General features: G+C 33.4%; 2 protein-coding genes across 2 annotated transcripts in view; one reads left to right on the plus strand and one right to left on the minus strand.

Moving 5' to 3' along the window:
- The window catches only part of LOC140051199 (von Willebrand factor A domain-containing protein 7-like), a 32,998-nt gene that overhangs the window by 4,470 nt on the left and 5,095 nt on the right, over window positions 1-23,433 (minus strand). The window contains exons 2-7 of the mRNA XM_072096335.1: window positions 5,296-5,332; window positions 2,808-3,563; window positions 1,857-2,216; window positions 1,365-1,594; window positions 742-945; window positions 138-279 (exon numbers count right to left, since the gene is read on the minus strand). Coding sequence (XP_071952436.1) covers window positions 138-279; window positions 742-945; window positions 1,365-1,594; window positions 1,857-2,216; window positions 2,808-3,555 — 1,684 coding nt within the window. The 5' untranslated portion in view covers window positions 3,556-3,563; window positions 5,296-5,332. The remainder of the gene's footprint in view (window positions 1-137; window positions 280-741; window positions 946-1,364; window positions 1,595-1,856; window positions 2,217-2,807; window positions 3,564-5,295; window positions 5,333-23,433) is intronic.
- Window positions 7,419-21,480, plus strand: LOC140051056 (kelch-like protein 25). Its single transcript, XM_072096133.1, has 3 exons — window positions 7,419-7,537; window positions 9,041-9,103; window positions 16,505-21,480. Exon 3 carries the CDS (start codon window positions 16,518-16,520, stop codon window positions 19,053-19,055), a length of 2,538 nt encoding a protein of 845 aa, XP_071952234.1. The 5' UTR covers window positions 7,419-7,537; window positions 9,041-9,103; window positions 16,505-16,517; the 3' UTR covers window positions 19,056-21,480.

The raw sequence follows: 23,433 nt of genomic DNA on the forward strand, positions 1-23,433 counted from the left end.
CTATTCACAGGTGCCCATTAATGCAATGCAACGTTTTTTATATTCAGTCTTATGTAAAGGTTTAGCAAAATGATGGCGTTACAGTAAAGAGATTATAATTTTGTGTTCTTAATATTCAAACTAAAATGAGCACATACCTTTTGGGTCAATCATGTTCATTTTTTCGATGTATCCATTAACTTCTATTGTTACTTCGGTCAGTGTTAGGTCTATTGGAAATACATGAGCTCGGCCATTATTAGTCGTAGGTGGTAAATCGTATGCTTTAAATAAAGATACCTGTATAGAAAATATAAATGTTACATTCAGCAATACTGCTTAAATAAAATGGATGGTTGTACATTTTGAAATAGCATCCAAATGCAACGAAAGCATTCCGTTTATAGTCCGTTGGCCACCATGAATCAACCAATGTCCATCAAAAGACTACAACAAACTCTCAACATGTAAAGTTTTTTATCATGATGTGCATTCTTTGTGTTTTCTATTTGTATTTGAATGATATAAAATACTCAAGAACAACCTATGATTTACGCCTAAACAGTACATAGACAAGAAACAAAAGTAAACTTATGAAAAGTCTAAAAACTAGCCATTTATGGTCGGTGTACTGAAACAATATTTCAGTTGCATACGTTCTCCGTCTTATCTTGGATTTCCCTATCATTTATTCATTTTATATACTTTGTAATGCAATGATTTGCATTTTGTAATTGTTTGGTTCTCTTATATGTTGTGTACCTTGGACAATTGAACTGTGCTCTCAATAATCTGTGTTCCTTCCAATATATCTTTTTTGGTCAGATCCAAAGCTTGACCTCCGGTTGAAAAGGCGATGTCTGAATACAATTTGTTTCCTGCCGTTGCTTTTTTGGTCCGACTGGCCCTTCGACGACGCCCTGTATGGCCGGAGTGCCAACATTTTCCGGACACAAAGAAGCTAACCTAATAAGATGAAGATGTTACTATACTCTATAAAACTTTACTCATTAAAGTGAGTAAATAAATGGCAGTTGTAAAAACGTAGCTGATTCTCGATTCTGACTAACATTAACAAAAACTACAACAAAACTAGCCATTCAACAGAAAAGGCGCAGAAAGCGTTGAAATGGCATGGGGCAGTGTATTATAGTATCTGGAGAGATAAACAGTGACTAACTCAGACTGGAGTTATCACGACGAAACAAAGAAATTATTTGTCGGTTAGCATGGTTAGTAGGAGAATTGAAAAAAAGGTTCTGGGGATAATAAAGTATGTTTCATTTCATTTCAAATAAACATTTAATTTTCTTCCTTTAACATCACATAAAATAGAAAAGTAAGTGACAAATTACATTGTGGATATGAATATTCATAATGATTACCTCTATTTTCTTATGCTGTGCAAGCGCCACTACAGAATCCCTCATAACCTCGTCTTTAGCCGAAGCATCGGTAAACACAAAACATGATGAATACGGCTCACTGTTTGTTAAAGCTAAGCGTAGCCCATTCAGGGCTAACTCAGGACAATCGCCTCCATCTTTGGTTTTAAGATTGTTTAGTGCTGATTTAAAATGATCTGCATTATCCGTAACCGTCGCAGGTCCAAACACTGTAAGATAAATTATCAATGCAATTAGTTTGGAAACATAATTATGATTTCGATTATGATTCGTTTAACACAGTGATATGGACAGTCAATCTGCTTAGAAAGATATTTATTGTTAGAACCAGTAGCAAGATATTGGATGGCATGTTCACAACAATACTCAAGTTCCTCTTTTAAAGAAATAAAATAATGTATTGTAAATACAGTTATGGAAAGCAGTTGGATGACACATTTGTTTAACTTTAAAAAAAAACATTTTTAAAACCTGGATCATGGAATGGTACCAGAACAAAGTTAGCTGGTTCAGCGTCTGTACCCATCCTGCTATCAATGATGTGATATGAACGGTTGATGGCCGCATCCATATCGTTACGCATACTGCCACTGATATCCATCACGATGCAAAGTGTACTGCCTAGACCCAAGTTCAGAAATCGAGCAAATGCTGATTCTCCAACAGATTCTCGTAAATTCTGTAAGAAAGTCACCGTAGCCTTGATAGCTAGATGAGATGCTTTCTTATGATAATAAAAGTGTGGAGACAAATGAGGGCTGCTGGTGTCTTTGTTGATACCGCCCGCCTCACGTTCTGTGTTGCTGGAACCTCCGCCATGTGAACATTTACCTGTTAGTGAAGACACACACATTTATATATTATATTAATTATTGATTTTACGAAGATAGTAGTAAAAAATACAATGTTAAGGAAATGGATGATGATAATTTAGAAAAAGAAAAAACAGAGAACGACGGATAGAAAATAAGCGATAGACAAACGAAAATAGAAGACAAGATAAACACGAAGGAAAAAAGAAGACAATAGACATAGATAGGAGGAAGAATAATTGAAGATAAAATACCGAAAATAAACATGTTTAGGCCTACAAATTACGTTTGGAAAGTTACTCCTTGATTTTTAAACAACCACCGAAGATTAGTTAGTAGGATCGGGTGATGATGGGATAGGTGTTCCTTTTCCATTTTTGGCACAATTCACTAGCGTGCTTATTACTATCACATTTATCTCCACAAAGCACATGCCGTGCTAGGCTAATTTTAGAAATACACTGGCCCGAGTTGGCAGACAGGTTTATTTCAATGAGCAGCATTGTATTCCAAATATTTAACATAATCAATAATCAATAATCTTTCAGTAAATATGAACATATGAATATACACTGCATAATATGTGTGCAAATAAGTAAATAACACAAACCTATTCCTGGAGGTTTATGGATGGGTCTTCCCTGACTGTTCACCTGTCCCTCACTGTATCCACTTGTAAGGATGTTGTTTATTTTGATGTAATTAAGAACATTGTTTTTACATGTTTTACTCTTACTACCACAATCAATACACGTTGGTAAAGTAGGATCAGCGAGTTTACCTAAATTACCCCCGGAAACACCTAAGTGCGGGTTCAAATCATCAGTTTGTCCAATTTCGATCCAATTTGAATGACTGTAGAAGTCTTGTAGAGTGTGCAAGAGTTGGCCACACTGACCACGAGCTGCTTCAAAGTGGCCGTCAATAATTGACGATACGACTGCTTGCCGAAGTGACAACAGTCGTTGGTTACCAGAGACAAATTGTTCAGCATCAAAATGTGCCGCAGCCAGATGGGAAACTGTTAGATCTAAGTCTACATTTGCATTGGCTGTGGTTAGTTCTTTGATCGCTTCCTCAAATTTCCTTGGTGATGCATTGTTGCCGTAATATGCTATGAATAAGTCAGTTGCACTGTTATAAGGGGACCTACTAGAAAGTGGCTTGACACGCTGTGAGGGACGTGGGTGCTTTAAAAAGTAGTCTGTTGCTACATCTAATATTGCTCTTTCTGTAATTTCAACGTGTGTGAACGTGTACTTAGACGAAAATTGTAGCCATTCGTTCGGTATGAACGCATTGGAGACGAAAATTAACACATTGAACCAGATCAATGACGTCACGTAAAATATTTCCATTTCTGGAGCTACAAAAAAAGCATGCTAATTAATTATTTGACTTTTTACTTAACATTTAATTTTTTAAGCATAAATAATATATTATTTACCTGTTGGCCTATATACAGTATTATCAAAAATGCTGATACAATTGGCGAAAATTACCAACATGCAGAAAACGTTATGATAGGAAAGTTGGAGTTTCTTAAAAAGTGTCGCACATTCAGATAACGACGACGTACGGTAATGCTTATTTCTATTTATTTAGAGTTAACATAAAACTGTACCAATGATAATTTTTTAGCATGCGCAGAACATTTTCCATCGACAAATAATAAAATCTGAACTCAAAGTTAACAAAACGTATGCACACGGTCGGGCGAATTTTTCATTCTTGATTCTTGGAACATAAGGAATAACAGAAACTTAAATTACTAATTACTATTACACCATTATGCTAGACATAATATTTGAAAGTTCCTTTTTACTTCAATGACTGTCAATTAAACAACATAGGCCCAGGCTTTTAGTTAATGAATATGAAGGACGTTCAATTATGTATTTCCATGATCCTTTGTTGCTTGCGTAGTGTTAGTTTGATTTGATTGAAAAAGCATTGTTTAAATGTATGTGAATCAGCCAATGTGTAATATGACTCACTAAAAATAATATGGTGGAAAAAGAAGTTTCTCATTTTATTTCTTTTTGTTCTAATACTCTGGTTTCAAATGTTATGCAAGATATTTGTAGGGCTTAGGGTCTACTTCTGTAGGCTAAAGAAGGATGATGACCGAACATGTTTATAAAATAGCTCTATTAACACAAAATAAATGTATCCTTGCAATTAGTATAAAGGTTCATCTGGATCTATGTATAGTATTCAAATCATTTTTTTCTTTTGGATCATCCAAAAAAAAAATTATTTGAATAGTATCCTTGCAATGTGATTGGTTAAAATAACATTACGTGTCGTTTCTATTGATAAACGGTAACGGTTCTATTGAATGGTTCTATTACATGAAAGCTTTTTAAAAACGCGAGGGTTGTGCCAGGCCTGCTGTATTTAAAATTGAATAAAGGTTTAGACTGCATGTTTTACAAAAAAACAGTCAAACTACTTCATGAACATTTTACAGGACTAATTCTTAATTAGGTTACGGTATTTAACACAGTAACTAGTTTTGGCTTTTTTGTTTTGTATTTTATTTTTCTTAGTACATTTTGACTCAGGATATTTCAAATAGCGATGTTAGTTGAGGCTTGGGATTGTTACAACTGCTGACTCATGTTGCTAAACAATATATGGTGCCTTTAACAAACAAAAAGAATGTTAAGAAGTAAATACTTTGTATTAATGGTATGATACTAAAGAAAAAACAGAAAATAATGAAAAAATGTAGAAAATGTTTAGAAATTATGTAATGAAACATTGGGTGGTGAACCACAAAAGAAAAAAATATATGGCGTCTTTTTAAAAGTAAGAGGCACAATTAAGAAATAAATATTGTTTTATAATTATAAAAAACATTGTTAACATAAGCTAGGCCTTCCTTAAAATGTAGTTTGCTTGTTGTCACTTTCACTTAATAGCCATTTCGTAAAGAAGCGAAACTAAATTTGCTGATTGTATTCGTTTTATACTAACCCTGACTCCAACACATTTACGACACCCAAGTATGATGGTGCCAAACATACGCCTACCTGATATGATACATTAAAATATTCTTATACGTCACAATTTTCATAATGAAGTTTACGTACCGTAGGCCTATACAAAGAGTTGTCAGTGCTTGTGAAACTGTGGAAAAAAAGAACGCCCATTGCTTGATTTAGAAGTCATAACTGAACCACTGTACATAAAGTTAACCTATGACAGCATGATAGTCATCAGCTTAATTTACAGCGTTTCCTGCAATATAGCCTTCTGAGGGATTCTCTTCCTTTAGTCCCCGGAGGCCGGCTCTCAAATAAAAAACTAACTGTTACAGACACAATTATTTTATTTAAACATTATTATAAAGGATCAACGAACAACAAAACGTATGCACACGGTCGGGCGAATTTTTCATTCTTGATTCTTGGAACATAAGGAATAACAGTATAAGCCCTTCATCGATGAGTCAGAGTTTCCAACCGTTGACTTCGGCTATTGGACATTATTTTATTGAGTTAAGTTCCTAATAATGATTGAGTTGAGTTGAGTCTTTCTTTGGAGAACTTTATTAAAGATGTATTGTCCCTTTGTCAAATTCCAAAAAAATAAATATTAGAAGATTTCGAAAAAAAATGGGTAATTTTGAAATTTCATAATAGTTATTAACTTTCTCCAAAAATTAGTCGGAAAAAAAATAATTTAACTGAAATACAGACGTTTTTTAGTTCAAAAAATAACTTTGACTTCCAGTCAAAGTTTTCGATCAAAACATATATCTCATAATGCAACGCGCTTGTTTGGCTACTCTGTATGCATAATCATAAAACTTCCTCACGATCTGTGTGAAAACACCTTCTTAACTGTGACGAGTTGTAAACAATCCTAATTAGCATCATGCATAATGCATACTCTTGGTTTGAAATCTTTGTTTACTTTCGCTCGTGACGATTTTCCAGATGAAATGTAATCAAACTAATTTACCCGTTAATTACGTAAAATTGTTGTTTTTGGCACGAATTTTCGACTTAAAGTGAATAACTTTAATATTACTTTGATATGGCCAATTTAAATTTAGAATATTTTGATTTTCATTTTTTTGTGTTGCAAGGGACAATACATCTTTAAGTAAACGGGTTAAATTAACTTCAACGAAATCGTAATGATAGGCCTAAACAAATAATAGAAAATACAGATGTGCAAAAAAGAAAAGTCAAATGGTAAAAATAGTATACTTAAACTTTTGTTTATGTTTGTCTATTTTCTTTCTTATAAAATCTTTTTTTATTATAAAACAAAACTGTTAAGTGGATTCTAAATTGGTTTTATTATATTATTTCTTCTTTGAAATCGTAACAAAAATAACAGACAAAAAAATACTGATATGTCCAAAACAGAAACAGTTATATTTATAAATTGTTTTCTGAATGTTTGTCGATTATTTGTAATCTTAGTTATATTAAAACAAATAATGAAAAAAAGGTGTGTGCCAAAATAATTGATTGATAAATTACAATAATTAAAATGTTCATCCCTTAAGTAGGCCTAACATTCGGCTACATTAGACCTATAGGGCCTAATCATAGTTAGCAGTTGAGGATCCAGAAAGGGATCGTGTGTCGTGTGACGACAGGGCCTAACAATTGTAAGATGGAATGTTTAACTAGAGTTAAGTTATAGAGAACTTAACCAAAACATTCAATCGAATAATGACTTAAGATATTTCTCCCCCTTATAAGTCATACGGGTAGACTCTATTTCAATACAGTACTGGTAGGAGGACTATGATGCCTATATGTTTTCATTACAAAGAATAAATGTTTTATTATGTAGACTTATACCATGTGAAATTCTGCGGTTTTATTTGACATCTGTATGTTACATACAGTATGTGATAATGACAATAACAAAAAATCTTATCTTGTTTTATCATTGTAATCCCGAAATTAAAACTATGAGTTTTATGGAATTATATTTTTAGCAGGCCGACGAAATTATAAAAACAATAAGCCTGAATTCGAGTCAGAATTCGATTAAATGTTTGAATATAATAATGATTTTTTTTTGGCGTGTGACTTTGACTTAAATTTCTTGACAATACTAAAAATTGATAGGGCGCCATCATGCAGTTGACTTTTCATTTAATTTGTCGCGAGTCACAAAAAAAAGTACATTATAAAATCAGCTCGACACACGCCGCCACATTGTCAAGTTCAACCGGCCTAGGCTAGGTAGCGCACACGCAACGAACGGCCAAATTGCAGTGAACTCCGAAAATGCTCACCTCCTTGGGCCCACTGTCCCAGGACAAAAAGTGGGCCGATTATAGCAAACAGAAGTAGGCCTAACCTCGTAAGTAGGCTTTTGTCCTTTTTATTGCTTCATTCACAGACATTTTGCAGGTTAGGTGTGTCCATGATATCAACACAATGGATGCATGGCTCACACCGGCATTTAATTATTAAAATTACACGGAATTTGGATTTTAATAATATTAATAAAGAAATCCTGTGTGTATAACAATGTCAATAACATGCAGAGAAACATCCATTCAACCTATCTAGGCTAGCCTAGTCTAGTCATTCAATGTACAGGTTAATACCAGATAGAGGTCTAGCCTAAGTTTAACGTTACATAAAGGAGTGGAATACAGATCACTCCAGTTGCTGCTAAATATTCCGGCCGCAGTTATGAAGCCTGATAAAAAAGGCTAATAATAATAAGATGATAAGAATCAATCAATCGCAACTAAGGTTCCCTTTTTTATTATTATTATCATTTTTAATTGATTATATTTATTGATTCATTCATTATTAGTTGTGTGGGTGCAAGGCATTTTTTCCTTTTTAGACATAAAAGTACAGTTAAATGATTTAATAATTTATAAAATGTAGCTTCCTACAGTGATGATTGAATAGCGACGGAGTACATAACATTGCGAGATGGTGGCCGGAGTGATTTGCTACCAGGAGTCCAGGATTACATTAATTTTATTAGTAAAATGCTTCTCGGGTTTAACCATGCATACATACAATAGTAATACTAACATCGAACAGGGCTAGATGTTAAGAAGACAGATGTAAACAGGAAACTCAGTCTGCCAATTATTTAAGTCACCACTTTATTTAATGCAGTTCAAAAGTCCAATTTCTAAACAAAATACTGATATTATAGTCCATAAGAGTATTACTATCATAGAGTATTACTCCATGTATTTTACATCTCCCCCTGCTCCATGGAGCACTGTATACAAATATTGATTTTTCAACCGATTTCAGAAGTGTGAAATAACTAAAGTATCTGATTGAATTTGATTTCTTCCAGTTTATAAAGCAATTATTCCATGTTTGACATGGCAGCTAATGAACCAAAGAATTGTGCCCTATTATACGTTTTGTTAGGTTACAACAAACGCAAAACAATGTAAAATTCACTTGGAACATTGCAACTGTCATCATGACTTGATGAAACTTGTTGGGCTAGCTTTGGCTTTTGGTAAACCAGAGGTGTAACCAAAATTTACATTTGAATATAGGGTTTCTAGGGACATATCTTGTTTTAAACACTGTTAAATAAAGCATGTGAATACAGTAATGTAATGGTCTAGGCACAGATCTTGTTTTGAACACCGTTAAATATTCCTGTATGTTGTAAAGGTTTTACTACTAGGATCTATGAGGTTAGATTGCCCAGCCCATTTTTATTAGGCATTAAAGTGTATGCTGGCCAATTAAACAATTTGAGGCTTACATGCCTGCTTGTGAGTTAAGTTCATCGGATATTGTTATTGTTCAGTATCTGTATCTAGACAGCCCTGTAAACTCTAATAAACACTATTTTTTTCTTTCTTTATAGGAAAAAGGTAAATGCAGATGGAAATGACATAACCATCATAATTTAAACATTGTCCAATCAAAGGTAATATATATTTATTTTACTGTACATTTAAAATAACTAATTTTATGTATTAATTCAAAATATTATTTTATATTTAAATTTTCCAAACATTTGTGTGTATCTTCTATTGTTTTTTTTATCAATTTTGTCAACTTTTATTTAAATTTTTTGTTGGATATATTTTTATAATTGGTTGATGACACCTTATACATTTAAACTGCAGTGAATCATACGTGTAGTATAAAGCCTTCTACACTATCAAACTTTATGTGACAACAAAATGTGATGTGCCCATACAGTATATTGACATGATGATGTCATATCACTACCATATTTGAGCATAATCACTACCATATTTGAGCATATCACTACCATATTTAGGCATTCACACATTCAAACTGGTTTATAGTGAAGACAGCGCTTATCTAGTTTTTGGTTCACTGCAAATTTAGGATCAAGTTTAACTATAGTAGGCAAATTTAGGATTATCTAGTTACTATTGCTACACAATTAACTAGTAAACATGAGCAATTGCTTTTGTTAATCAACAATGAAACTTTATCCACAATAGGTTGATTGACATCAGTAATGTCAATCAAATCATAATAATTCTGTCTGAGAAGTTTTATATTCATACCTGATGTAGGGTGTAACTTTTTCTATATATTATCAATATTATCATTGCTAACTGTAGCCATGTAAAAAATCTCACCTTTATACCAAAAATGCATCTGTATGGCTGAAGATGCATAGTGGCATCCTAACTAGGAATTACAGTATACTGAAAATAAATGACTGTGTTGAAAATTCGATTGTAAAGTAAAAAGTAAAAAGTTGAGATTTAACTGGTTAAATTTCCCCATAAATCTTTGCTACATACACTATCAAACCATGGAAAGAATATTTCCTCCATGATCAAACTAGTTTGACAAAAAAAATGACGTGCCCAAATATGGTAGTGATATGACATCATCACGTCCATATGGGCTAATCACATTTTTTTGTCACATAAAGTTTGATAGTGTGGACAGAGCTTAAGCTATTTAAAATTACAATGTAAAGGATTGGACAAATTTGATGCAGATGTTGACATCAGTTTTACTAAGTGATTCAGTATTATATACCCTTTGTAGATGGAAAGACCTCGGACTGTGAACGCATTATGTACTTTATCCTTTAAATCCTTCATTTTGAAAAGTATCCAGCATGGCTATCCTGTAAAACAAAACTACAGTGCAGTATTCATCAAAACTGAACCATTTTCCAGTAAAGCGTTTAAAGTTCAATAAATAAATTTGATAAAAACGAAATCTCAAATGTGAACAGGGATTGTGTAGAACTTAAGACATAATGGTCACTCTGGATTATAACCTACAGTATAGCAGACAGGGATAGATTCCCACTAATGATGCAATTCAATTAAGGATGTAAGTTCAGCGCATTCGTTTTAAAATCCTGTTGCTGACATATAAGGCCATCAACGGATGTGCTCCAGCCTACATATGTGACATATGTGACCTCATTACTCCGTCAACAAACTCTACGCTTCGTTCATCCAGCAGACTTCTTCTAAAACCTGGACCCCGTTCCGGTTTTACGGTGATCATGCTTTCGCTGTCGCAGCCCCAAAACTCTGGAACACTCTACCCCTCGAAATACGCTCATCAAAATCTGTAATCACATTTAAAACTAAACTCAAAACTCATCTCTTCAGAGAAGCATAATCACACGCTACTACTTGCACAGATCTTGGAAAACACAGCGCTTTGAAACCTTTGTCTCTTGCGCTTTATAAATGTTATTTATTATTATTATTATTATTATTAAGTAAGCTAAACACATGTAATTTTACAATCACAAGCAATGGATTATTCAAACAGTCGCTTGTCATTGGTTACGACCAGTCTAGTGGGAACCTTGTTCATAATCTATAATTAATTAAATTATCAATCCTGGACCTAGATTGGAAGCAAGCAAGGTAACACCATCCAAGCTACAGATTCACCCAAACACTGTAAATAAACTTGTAATATTTGCACTGAGGAAGGGTTAGTGTTTTTAAAACTTTGCAATATTTTTGTGGATGTTTATTTTACTTTGAATATAGTTTTCATAGTTTTTGCTTATTTATTTGTAACTCCATTGAGATCCAGCCACTGAGATACCCATATTAATAATTAATATTACTGTCATTTTTTCAGTGTGCCTTTTGATAAACATATTTAATATTTAAATTAATTCTTTATTTTCATTTCTTTCTGTTAAAAGCTCTAATTGTGTATTATAGATCAGAAAGCAGTGTCTAAAAATAGTAGTAAAATTGTCCTTTTAGTATCCATGGTGTTTTATTATTAATACTATGCTATATCATAATGACAACAAACTTTCTTAAAATAAAATGTTGATTGAAATTTCAGATCTGCTCGATATAACATTATAATTAATTTATACTGGATACATCAATTCAACCAACCTATCACTTACAAACTACTAGGTAGCCTTTGAATTGCATCTAATAAAATGTCAAAATCCAAAATGTTTGGAAATGACATTTAAACCTGTTTGCAATCAGAAAAGTACAATCTATCTGAAGTACAGTTAATAGGCCTACTACTAAACAAACAACCTATTAATTATGAAATCTACTGTAAAATTAAATATAGCTAGGGGGATTGCAAAGTCTTATTATATGTAGGTCTTGGAATCTATGCATTCTTTCTATAATATAGTTAGGCCTATGGGACTTAATCATTGATACATGAACAAATCCTTTTGTTTGAAAGATATCAGTTGTTTCTGATCTGATATTGATAATGTTATTTAAATGAGTCCAAGGGTAGCCTACATTTATATTTTGGTCTTGATGATGTCATGAACAGAAAGAAAGTGCTTGTTCAAATATTGATACCTGTACTGTACTGTATGTTCACAAGTACGGCTGGCATAAGCCTTGCTTAACTTAAGCCTCAGCATTGTTAAATCCACTAACAGAATCTACTTAACTAATGCCACAGAGCTAACTCCAGGGATGATTGAATAGCCTTTATTTCAAATTGGCATACACATTTTATACAATATTTTATATAGTATATTTAATGTGAAAGTAATATTGACTTCTAGAAAATTGATGGAATAGTTCAGTTGACAATTTAGACAACAATGTCACATCAACAACTCCCTGGTCACATACAGTAAAACGTTAGTGTCTGTAGTGATGCACGTATTTTGCACATGAGGGAGTATTATTGTCATCCAGATGTCCTCATCAGAAATTCCTAGGTATCATAGGGCCTGTTTCTATTCTATTGAAAAATAAAAAAAGAATGTTTTTTTTGGTAACCAATTTCGGCAGTTGTTTTTGATAATAAAGATCGCGTTGCAGCTTAATTTTTACTCCAATAAAACCGGTTCTGTTTCATGTGCGTTCGTTATGAATGACATCATTATATACCACGGTTCATTAGGCGGAAGCGCAATTGGATCGAGGTCATGTTTACTTTTTTTCGCATAGCGATCCCCAATAATTGCATCCATTTTGTCATAGAGAAGGAGCAGGTAATCCTGTCATTATTACCTGAAACGCTATTGTGGTTCTTGGTTAAAGTATAGTTACGTCACACCCTCATAAATTGTCAAGTTGAACTCGTATTTCAAAAAGGTTCATTGCGATCGAGACCGGAATTAATTGGGGTTTTTGAAACCGTTTTTAAGATCGGTTCTTTTTGATAGAAACCCATTTCTGGTGGCAAGAAAAAAACGTTCTTGAAAAGAACGGTATTCAAAACTGTATTTTCTGCTCAATATAGACAGGCCCATACAGTATGTCTTAAAATAAAACCAGGTTGCTAGATTTTTAAAAGACTTTTTCAGATGCCTGGTTTGTAGGTGATGAGTCAGTCAGTAGCAGAGTTGTTGTTTTATTCTACACATCATAACACCTCAATTGAACAGTAAGGTCAATGTAAATTAATTATTTCCTTACTTCTTATCAAGTTATGATTTGGGAATACAAACATGAGTACTTACTTACTTTTATAAAATAAACTACAGTGTGTCGCACAGTTAACATTTTTCATTATTTCTGACTGCTGCAAAAAATTATATAAAACATTTTAATACTGGTAAAATGTTTATCAGAAAAAAAACTGACACAGAATTAAAAGGCTGCAAAAATAAATTGACAGTTTTTCATTGTTAGGCCTATATTGTATGTACCCATAATTAAAAGAAGTGTTTACAGTCCTACATGTGTTGGGCACTGTTATTGCAGCGTTGTAAATTTTGTATTTAGTCACTGTTATTAATTTCATTATTGCACTGCGCATAGCTGGAATGACTATTTGAGATTACATTCATTGTATTGAAAGCTGTTTAACTTCACAGCAAGGATATTATATGATGAGTCACATATCAGTTAGCAAATTTCTCGCATTGTAATAGATGCTTAAGCGTCGATTCTCTCTCGTAAACCATATCAAAACAGGATGCCTATTTTATCAGATTTTACGTTAATATTCACTTTTAACTCATCCGTTGTCAATTTGTTTTATTCTACGATTGGCTTGACACATGTACCATTTGCAGCAGCGTAATTGATGACTATTAATTCCAAATAATTAAATTAGAACTTTTTATATACAATACAAAAATAATAAATAATAACATTTAAAAGAAGAACTTCCAAATACTGCTGCATACTTTTTAATTATTTTAATATTACTGTAAGGATCATCAAAAAATGAATTGATATAAACAGGCCTTGTCTTTTGAAAATAATAGGTGTGCTACAAATGCACTCCTCAATACGTTAATATATAACTCTCAATACAGGAGTGCTGTACAGTAGGTGTGCTGTTTGTATTTTGGTGTGTAGAAGTTTACCAAATTTAAGCTTGTTGTAAATCGCAAGAGCAGTTTAGTAGTGTGTTAGGTGAGTGGTCACACTCGCATGCCTTAAAAGACAAGGCCTGATATGGCATGCTATTGAATAGTTCATGGCACTCGTTAAAGAAGGGAATTCAATGTTTTAATAAGCTTTTGTGATATTGGTTTAATCCATAAAATCAATGCATTCTGGTGACAATTTAACTTGAAATGTCCTCTAAATTTTTGGATGCCATCTTGCAAACACTCGCTTTACAGGCATCAATATAGAGAGTTAATATGGCAGCTATTCTGAAAATTATATTTTAAAAAATGGCCACAAAGATGGAGTAAAAACATATTCCTCCCTCAATACAACCTCTCCCCCCACCCAAAAAAAAATATATATATACTCCATTTTGTGACATACTGTATTGATCTTCACCAAAACAAACTTGCATAAATTTGCATATAAAGTAAATTAGCCAAAAAATATGATAATTTACATCCTTCACCCCTCCTTCTCCCCACACTAATATAAGATATGTCAAAAGCTATTTGACGCCTAAGTAGATTAGACCCATTCTGCACTGGTTCAGCATCTAAAATAAATGTGTCTATATTATTTATGAATATAACCCCTACTTATTCAGTGTATTATTATTAATTAGTAGCATTAATTATATCAGCCATCTGTTTAGGTTTTCCATATCAGGCTGTTTAGGACTGTCAACATAATATCCATGCTATTTGTAGACTGGGTCATTATCCTAATACCTGTAGTAAACTGCCTCTCTTTCCCTCATCTATGGATAACTGTATCAGATTTTCAAGGTCGTTTGCTTGCAGTAGTTGCATAAATTATTAAGTATTCTTTGTTTCAATATGCTAATACATACAGAACATTTTTTTTATTTATGGATATTAATAAATGCTGTAATATTACTTGACTGAAATCTGAAATCAAAATTTAGTTTAAAAAAATAGTGTCAAAAAATAAATTTTAATAATCCGTAAACAAATACAATACGTTATATAGGTTATATAACAAAAATAAAAACTATACTAAATTATTATTATTTTTTTTTACAATTACTGGGCCTATACTAAAATTTTAATAATGAAATGAAATTTGCAAAAATAGAGAACAAAATAATGTAGTGAGGACAATCGGTCAACCCTGACTGCGGGTTGATAGGCCTGGTACATTCGTGTACAGTAGGGCTTCGTATCATGATCTTAACAGATTGTTCCTGCCAAAAGTGGTCATGAATATTAACAACATTGTCACAATGTTAATATTCATGACTTTTATGATTGTCATTGTTTTAAATACAGTACTCCAATGCCTTCGGTCAGACTGGATTCACCAATGTAAAAGAATGTGCACTTAAAATCACAACCAATAATATATTAATCCTGGGAATTAAAAACATGGTTTCTTTAAATTAAATCATTTTAGATCCATATTAATGACTTCTATTAAAACTGGACATACATTATACCCTCCCAGAGTGTATTGGCAACAGTCTTGAGTTTTATGAGCATTTAAAATATGTATCTGGTAAAGACGACAACGAGAATATTGTATTGTTTCCACCGTCAAATAGGGTATCTATTCCCAAACAATAAAATCTCATATGCAAAATAGTAATATATTTCATGAGAACCATTTCTGTACCCCCCAAAAAAACCTTAAAAAACGGAATGTTTTGGCCCTTTACACTTCACACTGTACTTCAAACAAATATCAAAAAATAAATAGTGTGAAAAATTACATCTGATACCTTGTGTACTTTTTGCTTGCCTATACTATTATGTAGTGAGGTGATTGTATACATTGTGAATTGCACTGTGTGATGATGATTGATGTTAGGAAATTTGGTATGCCAGTTATTTTTTAAGGACACTAGTAGTACTTATAAGGAAACAAATGAGAATCATGATGATGAGCTAAACAGGCAGCTCACAGTCTTTATGTTTGCTATTGGCCTGTTTTTGCTGCAAAATTTTATATTTTGTATACACTGTACAAAATACACCAGTCATTGTATTTTATTATTTTTTTGAACGAAGAATATCAAGATACCAAACTAGGTGTTACACAAATATTTTATAATCATAAATGTACAAATATTTTGTATTAAATAAATTATTGATGACGATGAACATTTTTTATATATTCACTTGGCTTTTTCCTCTTGAAAATATACCTTTCAACTTTCACCTCATGAAATTATTTGTACCATTTCACTCATAAACATTCATTATTTGTATACCATTCAACACTAATACCAACACCATATATCTCTATGCCAACACCAATGCTTTTTACAATGTTGTATTATGGAAGAAAAAACATTTTTAGTAACTATATTAAATAAATGTTTACAGTATTTTTTAATTGGTGTTTATTCTTGATTCTTCTTGATCTAGGTTTAGCTTCTAGAACTGTTTACATGTTGAACTTGCAGCTTTTTTGGATTAGAGAGTTGAAGCAGGTTTCCAACAGCACATTAACATTAATTAATAATTAATTGTATATTATTTATTTTCCAGATCATAACTCAAGATGGGTTGCTGCAATAGCTGCAGGAAGCGCTCTAAGTTAAATGAATCTGAAAACCCAATGAACTCTTCACTGGCACCCATTCCAGAAGAAAATGCATTCCTACCACTGGAGACAATGACCAGTACACCAGGTCTTCGCAGAGAAAGACTGGATGGCTACATCACAGGTTCCAATTTATCAATATCCAAGAAAACTAACTCTAACTTGTCAATCGCCCTTAAACGGATGTCTGGTGCGAGTTTCTATCGTCTTGCCAGAGGAGGGGACAGCGACTACAATCTGACAGATGATGAGGGCAGTGTCTGGACGTTGGCATCTTCTACCATGGACAATCCAGAAGTCGATGACCCAGATTATGCTGCTGATGTCCTTGCCAGTTTACATCTAGGTCTTATGAATGGCCTATATACAGATTTCACTATTGCTACAAGGAACCAGCAGTTCCACTGTCACAAAGCCATTTTGGCTGCTGCCAGTCGATATTTCTCGTTAATGTTTTATGAGAAGAGGAAAGAGAACGGTAAAACGGAAGTAGTTGCTTGTAAACCTATCAGTTATATCGACCTATCAAACATTGCCCCTCCCATCATGCTCACTATTATTGAATATATATACACGGCAAAGATAATAATGTGTTTAGAGACTGTACATGATTTGCTGGTTGCTTCTCAGTTATTCCAATTAAATTCAGCAGAGGAAGCTTGTAGAGAATTCATTGAAAGAATCGAAGCTTCAAGTCGATTCAGTGATGATGAAATGATCAAAAGGATCCAACCAGAGTACACATTCAAACAACCTTTTCATGTCAATGAAATTCTCCTTGGATTGAATAACCAAAGAGTAGAAAAGAAATTTACAGATATTACCCTTAGTTGCGACGATCAAGAGTTTGCCTGTCACCGTATTGTACTAGCCACTATACATCCAACATTAGAAGAAAAGATGAAGACTGTAAACATGGATAATCAATTAGTCTTTAAAGGTATATCAGCCTCTGTGTTAAAAACTCTAATCGCGTATACATACACCTCCAAGTTGGAGATCAATGCTGACAATGCAATAGATGTATTACGTTTGTCTTGTCGTCTACAACATACAACAGCTATCAGAAAATGCAGCGACTTCTTAAAGTCTTCGATCAACTGTGCCAACTGTTTATCCATTCAAGAAGCCGCAAGCAGTGAACACTGTGAATACTTGAACAGAATGGCGCTGAAATATGCGCTGCGAAACTTCAAAGAAGTTATTAAACAGAAAGCATTTGTAATCATGCCATTAAAACAACTGTTGCGTTACCTTGGTGACAACAGCCTGAACGTACATGCAGAACAGGAGGTCTTTGATGCGTTATCAATCTGGGTGAACCACAGTCCTGAAAGTAGAAGCAAGTACGTCTGTGAAATTCTAACACGTGTACGTCTACTTTTTGTCGATCCAAAATACCTAAAACAGACCATCTTACAGAGTGATCTGATAATGAACAATGTAGATTGTGAGAAGATGGTAACTAAATCAGTTGATGTACACCAACAGATCAGAGATGGCAGAAATTGTTCTGACTTGAGGATAAATGCAAGGAGGTCTTATGGAGAAGTCTCGGTTGTAGTTGGAGGAAGGTATAAGAATGGTGAATGGATAAATGATGTGTGGTATTATGATCATGTTAAGAGGAAATGGATTGCCATGACCTCTTTACCAAGTGGCAATGAAGAGTACAATGTGATATCATTCTGCAATGACATTTATGCTATCGGTGGCATTAACAAATTTGGAAATGTTGTGTCTGAAGTGTGGCGTTATGATACACTTTTCGACGAATGGACTCGCGTAGAAGATTTAAATGCACCAAGAATTGGTCATGGTGTTGGCATACTCTTCGACAAAATATATGTTGTCGGAGGTCGCGATGGTTACACTGGAGAAAGTACTAATGAAATGGAGAAATATAATAGAAGAACGAATGAATGGAAGATTGGTGAACCTATGACTTATGGCGTGATGAATCCAGTTGTTGTTGCTCACAGTCGCAGACTTTATGTGATAGGTGGTAGGCACGAGGACGGAGACATTTTGTTTCAATGTTTCCACCAAGATAAAAATACTTGGACAGTCTTAACGCATGTCGGTTTGTTGTATGAGCCACGGATTGCTGCTACTATAAAAAACAAAATCTATCTAGTTGGTGGCAAACAAGAATACAATGTACATATTTACGACCCAAATAAAGACAATTTGACAGCAGCAGGAGAGATGCCACATGCAGAAGCTCATGCTAGAGAACTTTACTCTGGTACAACCACCAACAAAAAGCTGATTGTCACAGGTGGTCATTGGGCAATTGGGACAGCTGATGACCCTTTAATAATTGCAACGAACAGTGTAGAGCAATATGATCCGGTCACAAATGACTGGACAGTGCTGGGTCCAATGCCAAGGGCCCTATCACAGCATGGATGTGTTGCAATTAAGAAGTTTATTGGCTTACCGATGCCTACATCATGGTCGTCTAAATCGCCATTCCATGCACCTACCAATTAATTGCAAAACTTTTTTTCATTCATATTATAATTTTCCATTCCACATCATTGCAAACATTTTTTTATAATATCATTTATTTTGTTTACAAACTGTGCTGCTAAATATGTGCTACATATTTTTTTTTTTAAATACATACCAATCCCTGTCTTTCATAATTTTAAAATTTTCTAGAGTAACTTGTGACCAATGTCAGAGATTTATATTCCAGTTGTGAACTTTAAAGTAAAGTGACACAAATATAAGCACGTAACTCCTGGGAATAATAGCCCACCTCAAATGTAGCTTTCAGTACGTAATAACCCACTTCTTGGTTCTTTAAATATGCCAAGCCAAACCTGTATGTCATCCTGTATGGCATTATACTCATTTCAGTAACGGTAAATTAAGCAAAATTTGTCCTGTGCAAATTCACAGAATAACCTTAATCCCTCCATGTTCACCTTGCTAGATGATTTTCCCTTGTTTAAAAATTATTTATCTTAATGAATGCACTAGAGTAACAGTGATTGTACTTACCTACTTGCTATAATAGAGATCATTGTTTTAAATTAAGGTATTGTATAGTAAGAAGCATACAATGGGAATAATTGGTTTGCATTGCAAATACAAGATAACAGGCTATATTGTTTTTACTGAGTATATAACTGGGTTCATAGTTTGATGACAAAAATCATGTAAAATGTATTAGAAATAAAAATTATGTAGAAATTATAATATGTAATTTAATATTAAAATGTATCAGTATTATAACTTAAGGCCTAAAATATCATGCTTGTTTGGTATCTCACCCACAGCCATGAACATAATTATACGGTTAAAATATCATGTTTGTTTGCTATCTCACCCACAGCCATGAACATAATTATACGATGGTTGATAATTGTATCTGTTTTCTATTTGACAATGTATAAAACTGTGTTTATAGATTTCTAAGGGTATGTTCACATGTACAATGAAATGTTACAAAGTTTTCACAAGAATTTATTAATGAATTGCAATAAATACAGATGTTACATTTTCGGGTCTTTCACAGTTCCCGTCCGGTGCAGAAAATGCAAATGAACGTAAATGTTTTTTATGCTATGCGCATATCGATTGGTGCATAGCCGCGTGTAGCGTCGTGAAAACGAAACATTAATGTTTGATTCGCCGGACCGGAACTGTGCTGGAACAGGTGTGAAAGACCCTTTAATCTTCTATACCACTGTCTAGGGCCCTAATTCTCTTGCTACGCCAGCATTATGCCGTACCTAAACATACCCTCGAGACTAACATTAACAAACAATATGTACAGGTTTCAATTAAATGGACTGTGTAAATGTGCGTTATGCACGTTACAAACTTGCTTTATGAATTGCTAAAGTTTACCATTTTACAATGGTATAGTGTATTTACGGTTTAGGATGGAGTACAGGATATGCTCCCTCAATTCAAATATGGTATTCCTTTCAGTGTAATATGAAAAATTAGAGATTCGTAGTAGACATTTAACATTTCTCTAAAATAAATCAATGTGTAATACTCTATGGCATAAAATATACCTGACATCTTGTGTTCATTCAGACAAGAACATTTCATGTCAGAAAAGGTGCTTTTTAGTCTGTGGTGTGTTACCATTTAATTCACATTGCATGTTGCAGCTGTGAGTATGTGAATTTCTTTAGGAAAATTGGAATGAAAAATGCACAGTATTCAAAATACTATAGACTCACAGCAGGCTTTAGAAACTGTTAACTTTAATTAAATTTGAGTGCTGTAAAATTTTTTTTTTTTAAATACACACACTCTGTAGCTCAGATCATGTCACACCATGGAACTAACTCCTCATATTAAAAGTCTACACAACGAATAAGTTTTTACTACCCATTAAGGCATCTGAGAAACAGAATGTGTGCATTGTTGCTGCTTGTTTTTGTGCAAATATGAAATTATAAATAAAACACCGTCCTTTATGTTGTCTGCTGTATAATACAGTACAACATTATATTTAATTCTAGTTTTTATAAGAAAAAAATACTAGTCTGTAATATCGCATTTTTTTAAAAAAAAAGTTTATTTTCTTATTTCAGTAAATTTAGACAATTAGACTAATGTTGAATAATACTCTTAATTTTTAGTTAAACAACTGGTTCCTTGAAGAAAACATTTTATTAAGAAGATTTTGTGTTTGTGTGTTCAAAGAAGGATTTAAAAAATGTAGTTTAGTGGGCAAGAATTAACAAATGTTATTAAAAATGGTTTGGTGTAGATTGGTTGTGAAGTTTATCTCAAAACTGACCGCCTTTTACAGATAAGCTATATAATATCTGTGTTTTCAAATTATTATATGTATTTTGTGTGTGTAGGAATTATAAATGCCTTGTTAAGTTAATGATTGTAAGACAACTACCTACCTATTCTAGGACAATAACCCCTGTAAAACAATTAGCCCTCCCGTAACAACTATTTCCCCCCCCCCCTCCCGTAACAACTATCCTACCCCCTCCCTTAACAAACAACTATTCCCCCTCCCGTAACAACTATCCCCCTCCCGTAACAACTACCCCCCTCCCTCTCCCCCTCCCGTAACAACTACCCCCCCCCCCCCCTCCCCCTCCCCCTCCCGTAACAACTATCCACACCTCCCGTAACAACTATCCACACCTCCCGTAACAACTATCCACACCTCCCGTAACAACTACCACACCTCCCGTAACAACTACCCCCCCCCCCCTCCCGTAACAACTACCTTACCCTTACTCTAACATTAACAGTAATAGTCTGTCAGAAGTAGATGGTATATGGTTTATAATTTTAGCTGTCTAAAGGGGAGCACATGACCATTCTACTCCTAACCATGGAATCTCCCCTGGCTAGTTGTCTGGTGTTAGTAATGTCCTAATAGGGGTAGCTGCCTTATTAAGTTAGCTATACCCATTAGAGGTACAGTAGTACAGGTATTCTAGTTGTTTGCACTTGTTATCTGATAACATTGAATTATTTTTGACATTGCAAAGATTATATAAAACTATTTTACTTGTCTACTTTTTATATTAATTATACTATAATACAATAATGCCTTCCATTAAGAACACAGGAACCAAAGGTTTTCTTATTTTTATACAGTTTGTGCTTATTAGATTTAAGTTTATTTTGAATTGAGAGGCTGTTAAAACAGTATAGTCAGGCTGATCCAGGATTTCTGGGAAGGGCTAAACATACAATATTAATAGCCTGTCAAAAACTGAAAATTAGTTCATAATTTTATTTTAGCTGTCAAAAGAGTGAGTGCACATCCCTAGTTTATACCCCCTGAATCCGTTTTGTTCGATGTTTTAACTACTGTATACTGTTTATGGTACATGGAAATGGTAGGGAAATATAAAATACAGTATTTTTTATATTACAAGCGCAATTAATTGAAGTTATATATAAGTAATTTTTTATTCATTAATAATGTTTGCAGCACATGCTATTTTTAGGTTTATAGAAATACTAAGCATTGTAGTAGGTTGAGGAACAATGGTTCAGTAGTGTTGCTACTATATTGTAAATTTAAGGGTACACCTTCAGGACCCAAAATGTCCTTGAGAGGATGGTTCTGTAGTGTTAAACATATATTAATCCCCCTCATTAGTTTCACAAGGAAAGTGTCACCTTTATAGGAATGTGTCTCAAAGGAGGCATTCTACTGTACATAAATTACACTGTAGATACTTGCATCTACATCTATCCAGACATCTTATTTTACAACTCCCTGATCTATCTATGTATTTTGGAACGCCACCAAAGTAGTGGCACCCTGAAACCTCTGCACTAGTATTAGATACCATAACATTATTAGTAGGATAACTGTATAAAATGGCAATATATAGTATGTGTGAAATTATTTGTTTTGTATGCACCACATCAGTTTGGGTAACTCTGATACTCTATTGTATATAGATACATTACATACACATGCATAGAAATGTTGTTTAATTCCCCCAATTAAATTGTATATAAAAAAAATTATGAAATATTTGAATGAATCATGTTTGCTAAAATTAATTACAGATGTGTGTGTGCTGTAGCATTGAAATTAAACGGGAATTCTGGTTTTTAAATTGCTATTGTGATTGAAATATTGAAGCAATTTATTTTATTTTTATTTCAACAATATTTTACGAGGTTGCTCTTAAATTAAGATAATGATAAAATAATACGCTGTTTTATAATGCATTAAATACACAGGATTCAATACATTTTGATTTAACAGTTGCAATTTTTAACCCAGAATTCCCCTTTGATATCTTAATTATGTTAATAACTCTGTGAAATTGTAGTCTTCAATATAAAAACAATGTCAGAAAATATAATTGTATATTTAAATATAAAATCCCAGGTATGTGCAATTAAG

Source organism: Antedon mediterranea, chromosome 6 (genome assembly GCF_964355755.1).
Source record: "Antedon mediterranea chromosome 6, ecAntMedi1.1, whole genome shotgun sequence".
Classification (NCBI taxonomy): Eukaryota; Metazoa; Echinodermata; class Crinoidea; order Comatulida; family Antedonidae; genus Antedon; species Antedon mediterranea.